General features: G+C 32.1%; 1 protein-coding gene across 2 annotated transcripts in view; it reads right to left on the bottom strand.

The window, feature by feature from the left end:
• The window catches only part of LOC115245844 (heterogeneous nuclear ribonucleoprotein L), a 149,643-nt gene that overhangs the window by 110,735 nt on the left and 23,967 nt on the right, over window positions 1-14,941 (bottom strand). For both annotated transcript variants that reach the window (XM_029824336.1, XM_029824338.1), the window contains exon 3: window positions 13,155-13,224. In XM_029824336.1, the coding sequence (XP_029680196.1) occupies window positions 13,155-13,224 (70 nt within the window). The remainder of the gene's footprint in view (window positions 1-13,154; window positions 13,225-14,941) is intronic.

Raw genomic sequence — 14,941 nt, 5'->3', positions numbered from 1 at the left:
CAATCTGCTATGATACATATGAGTGCATTGTATATATGCATAATAATAGGAGGATAATAAGAACCGCCCACGCGTACGATAAACGTGTAATGATAAGCAAAAAAGTTAACAGTAGAAAAAATCTCGCGTAATAGTACTTTATTATTCTTGATTAACAATATCATTTTTAGTAACGACCGCGTGCAACAGATGTTGTACATAGTTAAATTAATGCAATATATAGAAAGATAATAGAAATATAATAATAATTATGGCTCGCTTTCAGCGGACGGCTAATGGCAATTAGAAACGTGCGCGATGGAAAAAGCTGCATTCAAAGGGATATTTTATCAACACTAATTAACAATCGCCCGTTAGTGTCGATAACGATGTATTGCGCAACGAAATTAATTATCGTTATAACTAAATCTGCGATTCTTCATTCATGTTAGATTATCCGTCTGTTTTTCACATATAAATCTTGTTGAAAAAAAAAAAAATTAAATTAAAATTCATAAATGTAAAATTTTGCATGCAATTTATTTTATTAGATCAAACAGACAGATATTATATTTTATCTCTCACCAATATCTCAGTTTGAGTGTTCTTTTCCATGCAGACTTTAGATTAAATAAATTTTAATTTTAAAGTTAGTTAGCGAAGTATATTTAGTTCAAAGTTATTCGAAAATTCCGAATTTATAAAAAAATAGTCAAATTATTAAAGTTATAATCGACTAAAAATCCGATATAATGTAATAATGACTAATAAATCCGATGATATAACATTCTTTTGTCATTATATAGTCTGAAATGTATCACATGTAATCGTTTCACGCGATCGATATTGATTTGTCGTTTATTTGAAGATCGTTTTAAAAATAAATAATTCTGATAGAGACTGCATTGATAGATATTCGCAAATATAAGCGGTTTCTACGGCTCGCGATCGTTCATGCATCACTCGTATATCGCGATAATCCATCGCATTTCGGAATTTAGCAGCAACGCGTGCGTGTATATTGCGTGAGAACACACACGTATATATACACGCACGAGTCCATAATCTGACCGATAATATACCCGACACGACGACGTGAAGACACGTGATACATAAGTACCGGCTGGTCGGGCCTGTCACAACAGCAACAGCACTTAAATTTCAAACAGTTATAAATCTTCCGACGGTATTCGGACGCTCGTCCAACCATGCACTCACCATTATGTCACTAGATCCGTGGCGGTAGTATATAAAAAAAAAATCAATATTTCATAGAGGACGGATACATTGTCTCGTCGAAAGCCACCGGAAAATTCACGGCTGATTCATTGCGAGCTTGCATTGTTCGGCAAACAGAATAGTGTTGTAAATATTTGCAGTAGATATAAACTATATAACGAGTCGTTGAGAAATATCAAAAAAATTGTAAGAGGGTTACTATTATTTTAATACCACAACGTAATATATAATTATAGTATATATAATGTTTAAATATATATAAATTATATTTTAAACATTTTTATAAGATAAAATCGTTAAAATAAAAGTAAAATATATAATATTATTCTACTTCTTACAATTGAAGAAACATATCTCGGGCGAGGAAACGATTTTTTTTAATCGATAAATAAATTTAATACTTATTAATGAACAAGTAAATTTGATACTTTTAATATCTGTCAATTAATTCTTTTCAAAAATAGCCGGTTTAATAACAAATAAAAAAGTTGACGTAAATATTGCCAAAAAATATCAAATATTGTATTTTCGTTCTACATCGAGTAGCGGAGATTTCGTGTTCCAGAGGTTTCGCAATATGTTTTCTTTGATAAAAAGCGGAAAATATATCCTACCTGGAACGTTTGAAAATATTTCACGAGATGAGAGTGCCAGAATTTCAGATTCTATACCCCATTCACGACCTTACAAAATTGAGTTTTGATATATACCAATTCCATCACAGAAAAAATGACCCGTGTGCATTTGTGAATCTTTGATATATCTCACAATTGTTCATTTCCGAGAAAAATCAAATTTACAATGCTAACTTTCCGCAAAAAAAAAAAAATGATCTCTCATCAACTGTATGAGAGATACAACGCATTTAAATTCAAATCGCAAGATAATATGATATCCGAGACCGAATTAAAAGGTTAATATTTAAATATGTTCATGACAGAAAAGTATTCATTTGCTAGTGACATACTGAAAAGTTTTAAAGCTGATTTTAGCAATATTGTTCCACACCAACCATAGTTTTTCTCGTTTTGTGTATGTATATCTCATAGCGTATAAAAAAAGATGGAGAAGCACAATAAAATATTATATTTATATTATATTTATATTTGTAATATAAATTACAAATAACCAAACTAAACAGAATATTTCTCATGAGAAATTAATTGGAGATGAAATGTATGGTGATTAAAAATGTATAGAGCAAGCAAGCTTTAACGATAAATGCGAAAGCAATTAAAATAAAGCTTCCAATACATTTTCCATGGAGTTGTGAGTTGAGGGAGATGAAAAATAACCACCTGAGCATCGCGAGAAAAACACAGGTTTTTCAGCGCAGTTTGCAGTTTTTTCTCTACGAAAGAAGGAACGGAAACGTCGTAAATAAAAGTTATCGCGATATATCATGCAGCGACGTGGCGAGATAGCGGGTGGATAGGCCGACGCGACTCTTGGATTTATGACGAATCTTACAGGCTGTTCGCGAAGAAGAAACGCTGTTACTAACAGAGAATAGGATACACGCCTCCGGCCACCGCAGACGAAAGACACTGGACGCGAGGATGAGGACAATGTGAGCGAACGAGAAGAAGGGCTCGATGCTATCGATTATCGACTGTAGCCGGAAAAAAGAACAGGCTTTGATGGATTCAAACACAGCCTACCACTTTCATCCGTTCTCTGCTCGAACCACACCCCATCGTGAGCACTCCGCGAGAGTGGTTAAAACGACGAAAATACTCTCCTTCTGCCCCTCTTTGGCTAAGAGCGACTATACGAATGATCGATTCATAGAAAAATAGATCCGAATCTACTCGAGTCTTTAGGTGAATCATTTGCTTCGTCCGACAATAGATTACCCATCCTAAATATAATGAAAATTTAACGTGCATTGCAATAACTATCCAAACGTGTCGCAAGTTTTTTTTTTTGCAAAATTGGTCGACTTATTTTTTAGCGTAAAAAAATACTTCTCAGAAATCTATTACGTATAAGTTGGTACTTTATACATTTGATATAAATTAAATAAATCGTGAAATTATATAATTTATATTTTATTATGGCTTTATATAAACGAAAGAAGCGCTATAACATATTTTGTTTTTGATATTCACATTATCGATAATGTACAACGCGAAAAGTGTCAAATTAACAGCGGCTACATGTATATACACTTTGCATCAAATGTCATGCAAGCTTTCCATTTTGGAAATTACATGCGCGTAATGTAACGGAATTACGCAAATCCAAAATCGGTACAGAATAACGGTTCGTTCTGCACTGCCAATCAGTTACGAAATTCGATCGAAGCTCTTTGGATCGGAATTAATCGATGAATTGTTCATATCAGCTGCGATTGATTTATGATACGACCGGCAAACCCGTTCGCAATTTGAATGCAGTAAGCATTCGCATGCAAAAAGCATCGTGGTATTCTCACACAAGGGACAAGTGTTCCTCGAATAATTTATTACGTATAAATATAATACAAATATTTATATATAATATAAATATTATATATTTTTGTATTTAGAGTAACATTTTGTCGCGATGTAGTTGTCATTTTTTTTATTTGAAGATTGAGAATACGTTATATTTTATATTCTCTACAAAATAATGTTATTTTATTAATTGAATCGATTTATTATTTCTGTTAATATATAGATACATTTTTCTATAAGTTTAATTTAATAAAATAATCATAATTTTTTATTGCACATTATTTAAAAAATTTAGAAAAAAGTTACACTTTAAAAAATTGCAAGTAGTTTTAAAAGTATAAAAATGCGTGATATAAGAGGTATATTTGTGTCTTTGCATATAATACTTTGCATATAATACTTTTGTACATAGGTTTCTATCTTTCCCATTGAAAGACAGCGATAGAAATGTTCGAAAAGTTAAAGTACTTTGAAAAGCTGTTTGCAGAAACGGGAGAACATGGAGACATTAAAGCAGCCTAACATTAGCAACACTCTTCTTTTTGAGAGTCTCGAGCAGTTTCGAAATGTTGGAAAACTGACCTAAGAACTGACATTACGCGAGCATTTTCAAGATGCGCTCTCTTACAGCTCGATACCCATCGTCGGTCCGTCGCATTTCAAGTCGTCGTCAACGAGTTTGTTTTTAATGGCATGCAGGAATATTAACGTTATCGCGAGAGTCAGGAAATGCTCGGAGAAAAATGAATATCATAGCAAAGGTAAAAAGCAGATCGTAATGCGAAGCATTAGAACTTTTCTCGTAATAAAGACATATAGTTTGAAAAGCCAAATAAGAATCATTAAGCGATACGAAGAAAAATAAACAAAGCGCATGAGTAAAATAATTAAATTAGGAACGACGCAATTGAAGAAAATCTCGAGGAAATCCTTTAGCCAAGAAATATTTTCCTCAAAGAAAAGATATCGTCACGATTATATATATATATATATATCTTAAAGAGAAAAATAAACAAAGCGCATGAGTGCAATATCTGAATTAAAAACGACGCAAAAGAAGAAAATTTCGAGGGAATCGTTTAGTCATATTTTCCTCAAAGAAAAGATATAAATATTTTATAGAGAAAAACGCGATAAGACTGTTGACATTAAATTTTGATCATTAAAAAAAGAGTTAGTATACATTATATAGCCCAGTTTGAGATGATAGTTATTCTAAGATTCCGCAGGACATTATCGAGCAATCTTAGAATTGCTGCATCACTTAGACACAATATACGACATATCTAGACAATTCTACAATAGTTACAATAGAATCTCTCCTAGCTTGGACTACGATATATATGTAGATACAGTTTAAGTCTCGCGACGTGTTATATTTACTACAGGCTGAGAAATCCTTGCTATAGTAGTTGCATATCCTTTCAAGACGTTAATTGAATTTTCAAATTAAATCGGGTCTATTTATGTAACTTCTCTACTAAATCTATTTTGTTTTAATATATATACAAATAACAAAATTTTATTGATATTAAATTTAATAAAAAGAAGAAAATACAAGACATTTTGTGGTACTTCTATTAAAAAACGAGATACTTAAGTACATCTAAAACAGGAGAAAACTATATGTATGTGGTGAACATTTTAAATTTCTATCTTCAAATAAAAAAAACATTATTACTTTTCAAAATACTACACAAAAAATTGATGCATACTCTCTTAGTTGTACATATGTGTGAAGCGATTAGTTTTTTTCCTGAATTTTATATGCATGTACGTGACATGGAAATAGTTTTTGCGTTTTCCCGGCAATTTGACAAAATTGCTTGAACTAGTTTGTAACTTAACCGTATCAACTTCGAAACGCGACGCAGCGCGAATGTGAAATGCGCGATTAAACACAAGGATCCGATAAAGATAGCGCAACTGTGCAGCATAAGTCCTCGATCGTGTTCAGCCGTCATCGAACAATTATCGAAACTAAGCGATAATGTTACCTACCACTTCTTCACCGAACTTGATCTCGTGATCAAATTTCTATTTGCATCATTAAGCGTTGCACTTGCTTTAGAGGCGTAATTAACACCTCTTGCAGATAAGGGTAATTAATAATATCATATTATTTAAATTTATAGTAACCTTACAAATTTATAGTAGCCTTACAATTTATCATTTAATTGACAGAGATGGAATCAGAAATCTAATTAAGTATAAAATATACATGTGTTTTCTTCATATTTATTGAAAAAATAATAAAATATGTATGTAATAATTAAATATGTAGTGTGATTTTATTAACTTGATTATACACAATTTCGAATAAATTCAACTAAATCGTTCGTGATAACTTTATCAAACACAATAACTGTGATTATGTGAAAAAAGCATATGTCGTAAGAAAAGCGGAGAAATAAAAAGAATGATCTCTACAAATGCCGTTTTTCTCGTCGTATCGCATGTAAAAGATGAATCGACGGATTTCCGAGATGGATGATTCTCTTTAGAATATACCGACGACATTTCTAGATCCGTTTATGAATACATTGCATAGAAATACTTCTCGAAAGAACGCACTGGGGATTATTATGACACGTGTGCACACCGTGTACGATGTGTACGCGGAGGTTATTCTTGATAGTAGAATGTAACATTATTTTGAGACATTGCGCTATGGAAGATTCGCGGCTCGAAATATCATGATTAATCGTGCGGGGACGATGAGACGAACGAGCATCTTGAAATAATGATAGAGAGAATAAGCCCGCTTTATGTGCATGCAATAGTGCCTCCAAGGAAAAATATTATGTTAATGAATGCAGTTGGATTCTTGATTCACAACAATTTACTATTCATACGATTTTTTCGATAGCTATTATAGCTCCTATATTTGCGCTCATAATAATTCAAATAAACTTCGCGTATATATTTTTTTTTTCCGGGAAATCGGAATAACGTTCAGGAAGTAAAAGAATTGAGACAAAAACAAAAGTACGAAAAGTCAGACATCAAATCGAAGTGATGCGAAACAGCCTCTCAAATTCTCCAAGATACGAACAATCGCTCTGACAGCTGTAATTTCTATCCCCTCCTCCCCTATCTTTGATAATATTCTCCCGTTAAGTTTTCCGAAAACTCAATTAATTCATCGTCAAACGGAGGAAGGTTTATTAGACGCGCATCTGACACGACAAAAGAAGGATCTTACCGAGATTCTCTAACGATGGCTGCTTGCTTCTACATCCGGTCTTAGGAAGTTTCGAATACGAGTTAGTTCGGAATTGGCAGTGAATACACGGGAGATAGTCATCTAGGCAGGCTTTCTCTCCGGAGACAAGGAAAGTAGGTCGCGGACATTAAATACGTTAGACGTTCGCGCGGGTGTCCCGCATCGGTTTCGATGCGCGAAACTTCGTGTCGTTGTGCCCCGTGCGAGAATATAATATCCACGTGTCGTTTCCTACGCGAGGGAGAACTCCATCTCGGGATATGTGACCACCTCATCACCGGAGATCGCAAGTTTATCCGTCGAGAATTATTCGGACGTGAGCGCGAATTGAGTCAACGAAATGAGCAACCGTGACGATAAGATGCAAATTACACGCGAGTGCACAAATGTCATGCATGCAACGAGAATAATTCGAAGAACATTTCCTCCGACTGTCAGTAAATGTGGAGTTAATGTTATTTAAGCTAAAACTATGACACCTAAAGTTACTTCAAAGCAAGGATGGAGTTCGAAAAGTTTCTACGCTTGGGAGAAGAATCCTAAGAGAATTTTAGTCGATCCTGATACCAACATGACCTATCTCCGATTTATTATCACGATACGTATTTTTAACCTGAATTTAGAAGCGTACTTCGTATATGCAAATATTTTCTCATATCCCATTTTTTTATATATTTAATTATATACATACTTGATTATATATATATATAATTTAGGCATAAAAAATTATTAATAAATAACTTTAATTGCTTCCCTAACCATTTTTTCAAAATTCTTAATTTTTATAGAATGAACAAAGCGAGATTATTATAGTTATGCTAAAATTCTATAACAATCTAATCTTTTTCGTTTTTTTCTTTTTTTAACAAGAACATAAGCTCTTTCCCCAACGTAAGATAAGTTTTTGAAACTGCAATAATTCACTATAAAAAAAGTCATGTTTTTCGCGTGTCAAAATAGATTTGAACAAACGCAGGAATATTTTGTCACCGAACAATTTTATTGTTCCCCAACGTGGCATGCAACACTTTTTTATGACGTACATACATATGTCTCCTCGTCAATCTCTCTTCAGCAACGGCAAAAATAAACGAAACAATAATGATAATAAAATTGAAATTAATACGAACAAATTGCATCTCCTGGCATGTGGTTTTCCATGTAATTAAATATTATATCGCGATATTAAACAATTTACTTCAATTTATTTGAAAATTTGTATGTAATTAAATCGATATAGCCATTGCCTTATTTCATATCGTAGCTAAATGATATTATAAATACTCCGATTAATCATTTTCGATAAATCAATGTCGAGTGGGAGGAATTCTGCTAAAGTTTCCATTGGTTTATTATTATTTTATTGGTTCTTGTCGAAGATCTTATTAAGATCTAGCTAAATTAAACGACTAATTCATTGTAAAGGTATGATAAAGAGCATAATATGCGACTTTTTTATATCTCCATAATCCAGTTTGCAAGTTTGCTAGACAGAAACGTATGTCAGGATCGCATTACAAATTCCGGCTAAGATCGGAATCGAGAGTCTTGAAATAACTGTTTCATTAATCTAAATCCAGCAAGCTGTCGCACATCACCGTGCGTGTTATTGCCAAAGTCAAAGCGTGCGAAATTTATTTCCGCATTCTATGTAACAAATTGCTAAATGCAACTGAATATATACATACAGCACTCTTCTCAACGTAGACGACATGGAATGCGTGTAATTACGCTAGATATAAATTTAACAACCCTTCAATCAATTTATTGAAACTTGATATCCTATAAAGAGATAAAATAATGAAACTTCCTTTCGAGAGTACAATTGATTCATTTAAATATACCGCAATCTTAATTTATGCATTAATTTCTTGAACTAAGAAATATTTATTTTATTAAATATATGAAATATTATTAAAATATTTGGTAAAACCATATATGTGGAATATTAGTGTGTATCTCGTGTATCTCTCTCCAATATATGTATAATAAATAATGAGTAAAATTTATAATTGTTTGTCAAACATTATAAAATTAAGTTTTGCGATTGTATGCCTTTTAAAGAATTCTATCTAAACATTTCGTATTGATTTAATCAAATATATTGCATTCACATCTATAAATCCCTGTCTCCTACATTAAGTATATAGTTCACCCTCTATCATTAAGATCGTACACATCAGAGCTGTTATATACTAAGACAATTTAGTTAGATGTTTATTTGCGCAGTCAGTATCGTTATTCCAAATTACGACGCAAATCGTACGCACTTTGCGTACACACGGCGCAGCTATTTAAAGGCCAATATCGCGTTTGAATTTACACCCGAGCACGTGTACCCCGATTTCGCACAAAGCGTTTGTATTGTGTAAAGGTCAATGTCCCGCAGGACTTTTCCCGCGCGATTCGATGAGGTATCTCGAAATATCTGGCCTTTGCATTACGGCACGATACAATATTGAGTTATTTATCCAGTTATTCTTGTTCAGAAGCACATTTAGATTCATGTCTGATATTATGTATTATTTCTACAAAGTGTGCGACTATGAGTATGAGTAAAAAATTCTCCGCATGTTCCAGTTTTATAAATACACACACACATATATATAATATCTTAAGAGTTAAAAGAATGTCTATTAACAAGTCTATATGTACATTAAGAAATATATGACGTCTCGACAAAAATATTTGTTTCAAATGTTGATTTTCTCATTGAACAAATAGAAAATAAATAAAATTTTATTTCTGTGAAAAGACAATATAATCTCGTAAATAGACGACATTCAAAAAAATCAATTTCGTCAATTAAATATTTCAAAAATAAAATTTATAAATGTAATTCAAAATTATTTTGTGTATCACTTCCTTCGTTATATGTGATTCATAGAGCGTGTCGTTAATGATATTAACATTTATCTGTGTATGTCGTGATAAACTAGATATGAGGTATATACTCTTGCGTGTTTCGCTACTATTTCAAGCGCGATACATTGGCAAACAAGTAAATAGCGATACTTGCAATATTGTATCGCAATAACCCGAATTAGAGAATTCTTTATAATTAATGGAAATAGCGAGAGCTGCAGTGAGACACGCTTCAATTTCGTCCTACGATTTGAAGCGATACCGCATGGAGCAAGATTACATCACAGATGTAATTTGGAATAGCTTTCATTATAAATAGTTTATAATTATAACATAATATTTTAATAGATAGTAATTTAATCATAATTTGAGCAATAATTATTTTTGAATAAAGAAATGCTAGCTACGTGATTTTCAACTCGTATATCTAAAGTTTTTACGAAAAAAATAATATAAATTATCTATTCTTTTTAAGAAGCTCAAACGTTTTATTAAAGTCTAAACACAAAGCTAGAGACCAAAATATCTGTCAAATAATAAGATATATATTATTTATATCATATGTGAGTATATTAATTGCCAATGTAACAAAATATACAATACATTAATATGCATTTTTTTGTATTTTCCCATATTTGCATCGCTTAAAAAATTTATTTTATTGAAATATTTGTTTATGTGCTCGATTAATTTTATACTTATATACATATACATATATATATATATATACATACACAGAGCGTCCCAGACCTACCGCATCAGCTGCTAATAGCAGATTCTTGAGGTCATTTTAAGATGATTTTTCCTGAGCAAAAATGTCGAGGCATCAATAATTTCCGTATTATAAGCGATTTAAAAAAAAGGGCTTTTTGCAAACTAAACTTTATAGAGAGATAAAACTATATTTTTTAATTAATTTCAGAGTTTACTTTAAGAGAGAAAATTTTAATTTAAGGCTTACTGTTAGTTACAAAGATATATGATGGAAAAAATTAGAACTTGCAAAAAATAATAACCTCTTTCGACAGTTTTGCTGAAAAATCATCTCCAAATATATCAAGAATCTGCTATTAGTAGGTGGTGCGGTAGGTCTGAGACACCCTGTATATATATACTCATTTTAACTTTTAATTTTTATATTTGTTGTATACTAACTTGTTCATAATATAAATTTCATAATATAAATATATTATATCAACACATACATAGTAATATAAGTAACACAACGAGAATATAATTTAATTAATATAACGAATTAATAAACGTTGTAATGATAAATGTAGATCATTTGGCGCAATCTTATCTATGTCAAATATTATGTATATATTGGCGCATTCTATCCGAGAAATTCCGCAATAAATATGATATTAAATTCAATTTGCTTTGCACCTCGTAAAAGCGAACTCGCTTATAATGCTAACCACGCATCCAAAAAAAATTGCCAATCTCAGCCTATAAATCAAATTTCAATCGATTACTTCACCGTTGCGACTGTCACCGTTACATTGATGCGCACCACTATGGAGTTTTTATTGATTGCGCGCCGAGAGAATCAAAAATTTCGTAAATTTACTGCGTTCTCCAAAAATATCAGTATTTCTCATTCACAGATCCCCGTCCAGCAAGGTAGTTTCGAAAATTTCGCATATCCGCGAAACGTTCTCGTTAAATAAATATTTGTCTAGTGGATAAAAAAACCGATCGGCAGTATATTTTCGAATAAAGTGAAATATTGATCGGCGCATTTGCTGATTAAATATACAGAAAAGCTCGCGCGAGAAGAAAATTAAAAATAATCAGCGAGAGCCAGAAAGGCGAATGCAGCGATTAATTTATTTTAATGGATAACAGTTATGACAATTCATTTGTAAATGTCAAGGCGTTAAATTGTAGAATGTTAGACGACGAATAATTGCTTTACAAAACAGAATATTCTAAGAAAATAAAAAGAAAGAAAACAAAGACGGAGAAAGAGCTAAGAGCATACTTGAGAGCTTAAACCTTCGAGGAAGCTCTAGCTAGATGAGCTTTTAATTAAATTGAAAAGATGAGCTCTTAATGGAATATAAAGTCGCGTTTTACAAATTAACCGATGCTCATATACATCGTGAAATTTTCACCTTGTTTTTACCATATATTAATGATGAATTTTTCCCGTTCATGATGCAAAAGTTTGTTCTAGTAGTTATTAATTGGATATGAATTATAATATATATTTGACATATATGTATATATTTTTAAATAATATTAAATAGCAATACACATACGGTATTTTTTATAATTATAAATATGGACAGGTAAAGTACTTTATATCTCCATGGTTTAATCTTTTTCATATTTTTAATAATATTTTATATAGATATAATCATATAATTACATTTGGAGATTATATAATCTTTTTCCTTATGTTTATCTCTTTATAGTAGAATAAGAAGACTTCTGATATTGGTACCATAAATATAATATGAAGGAGAGAGAGAGAGAAGAAAATAAATGTTTGGTAATGTGCTGGAGCCAAGATATTTTTGCAACATAAAACAAAAATATCGCTGTGTTTACGCTACAATCTACACTTCGATACACTTCATAGTATTGTTAGCACCTTCGGTTATCGCGCGAGCAAGAAGCCTTCAGTTGGCTCTTTAATTAGTGGTTCGATCGCGGGAGAGACGCAAGAAAACGAGCTTTGTGTGACTGGATAGCTATGCGAGCACTCGCGCACGAACAGAGGCACAGAGGCAAACAATGTCGAATGACATCGACCCGTCGACGAGAAGCGGCGGAGAGAAACGGCGGGAGAGCTCAAAGCTCATCTATTATTGGCGCAAAACAGAAATAAAATGCAGTGCGACGGCCTGTGAAATCTAAAAGGCTGACGTGCTGCCAACTTTTGTTCTCTGTGGTTTTGGCTTCAATATTTTCCCTCAATCGTTGTTATAGTCTGCGCATCGCGAAATTGCGCCGCTTTTTCATTCCGATTGTCATGTTTGCAAATTTGGAAAAAAGAAAAAACAAAAAATGCATCGCATATATACAACAGTCATTTATCATTGGCATGATTTTATTATTCAATTTATATACATTATACGAATAGTATATATTTATTTGTTATATATTTGTCTCACTGTCTTTCTTAGACATTTAATGAAATGTTTGAGCTCCAGAAAAAAAATATAATAAATAATTTGCAAATTATATTATTTTTTCTGTCTTTGTATAAGGATATTAAAATTACAAATAAAAAAATATATATATATTGTAATATTTTTTTCTGTTTGCATAAGAATGTTAAAAACACGAATGAAAAATTACGTGATTAATATGTATTCGTTCTTTATCGATTTAAAATTATAAACACATAAACAAGATCATACTAATATTAATTGATAAATTCATGAAGAACTTACCACAGTGATGGGATAAACTGGATTGATAATTGTGAAGAGGAGGACATGGTTCGGCTTGTTATTGTCTTCTCTGAAACATTAATTGATACGTATTATTCCAACAAATGCATAGAGGACTTTAGTGAAGTTCGCCTTAAGGTTTAATACACGACCGCGTAAAATCGAACTTCCATCATTCGTCCTCATTAATAGACGCTCCAATTATTTGAAAATTCAATTACGGAAATCGAAAACGAGATCTCGATTATCGCCGAGTTCGCAAAAACTGCCGCGAATAATAATTCATTCTTCGTCGATTGCAGCACGAACGTCTTTGCTGACGCAGTGCAAAAATTGCTTGCTGAAACTAGAAATATTATCTCAGCTTCGCGCAAATTGAAAAATATCAATTATAATGAACTTTCGCGCGATCTCTCCATTAACACTATATTTTAAATATTATATTAGCGAAGTAAAAATACACTCGTCACAATTGAACATTCATTGCAGTCGAATTTTTTTTTTCCAATATTTGTAAGTTAACTTATTTTACGCAGAATTGCGTTCGCATTTTATGCGTGAAAATATTTCATATGCAAAATATATAGAAATATTTCTGAACTACGGGAAACGTGGATTGCACGTGTGCATCGTACAGAAAATTATAATGTCAAGAGTAAAGTATCTCGCATTCTCGACTGAAGGAAAAACGAAACGAAGTAATCTCCACCCGAGATTCGATGTGCTCACTTGTATATAGTGAGGCAACAACCAATCAACCAGTGATGAATGCCGCGCGATACATTTTGCACGGTTGATATTGACATATACACATTTTCTATTATTCTTTCTCTATCGTGACTTGCATCTAACACAAAAATCAATCGATGTAATTCTTCCACGAGCACAATAGCGAGAATGCCGTTGTATCGACTAATGGCATAGAATATCCAATTGCGAGAATCGATGCAAATTGAATTACTAATACTCGCGATGATCAGCGTTATTCGAAGCTTGTTTATATCGAGTTTTTTTTTTCATATCATGATACGATGTATATTATGTAATGTATCTCAAGACGGAAAAATAGATGATAAAAATACGTCTATTATTCAATTCCAACATCTCTTTTTTTGATAAGGCAAGATATTTATAACATTACTATTTATATTAACAAAATATATATTTATAACAAAAAAGTTTAGTTTCTCAAACATTGAAATATAAGAAAAGACATATATTTTCACTTTCGGAAAGGAAGATAATAGTATTGAAATTATTAAATTCACGAAAATGAAAGATAAATATCGTTTTATCTCTATTCCGTTCTCGATTCTTACCGATTATCTAACATTGATATCTGCATCTGCGACCACTCACTGGCTTTGCCAGCTCGAATTTACCTTACCAAAGAGTTATCGCGAATCCGTGAAGCGGATATCATTCGCTATCGGGTTGCTCCGGTGCTAGATTGAATCACGCTTAATGCTCGACTTAACTTCTTATTATTATACCTGAACTGTATAAACGACAGATGGGTCAAACTTCAACGAACTACGTCGTTTTAATTAATTTTCGACGTCGCGATGTATAGACCGTGTTTTGGTACTTATCGAGGAACCGATTCCACGCTTGAGTGTCTCTTTAATATCGCGTCAGTGATAATAGGTATAAATACAAATTTATATTTGAAAAAAAACTCTATTTGCATTTCCATTGCAATTAAAAGACGAATATAACTGAAATAAATTATACAACACACATATAAAATAATATAATAATAAAAGTACTTAGATAAATTAAAAAAT

The sequence above is a fragment of the Formica exsecta genome, unplaced genomic scaffold (assembly GCF_003651465.1).
Source record: "Formica exsecta isolate Colony F162 unplaced genomic scaffold, ASM365146v1 scaffold1327, whole genome shotgun sequence".
Taxonomy (NCBI): Eukaryota; Metazoa; Arthropoda; class Insecta; order Hymenoptera; family Formicidae; genus Formica; species Formica exsecta.
This window is presented reverse-complemented; position numbering and strand designations above follow the sequence as displayed.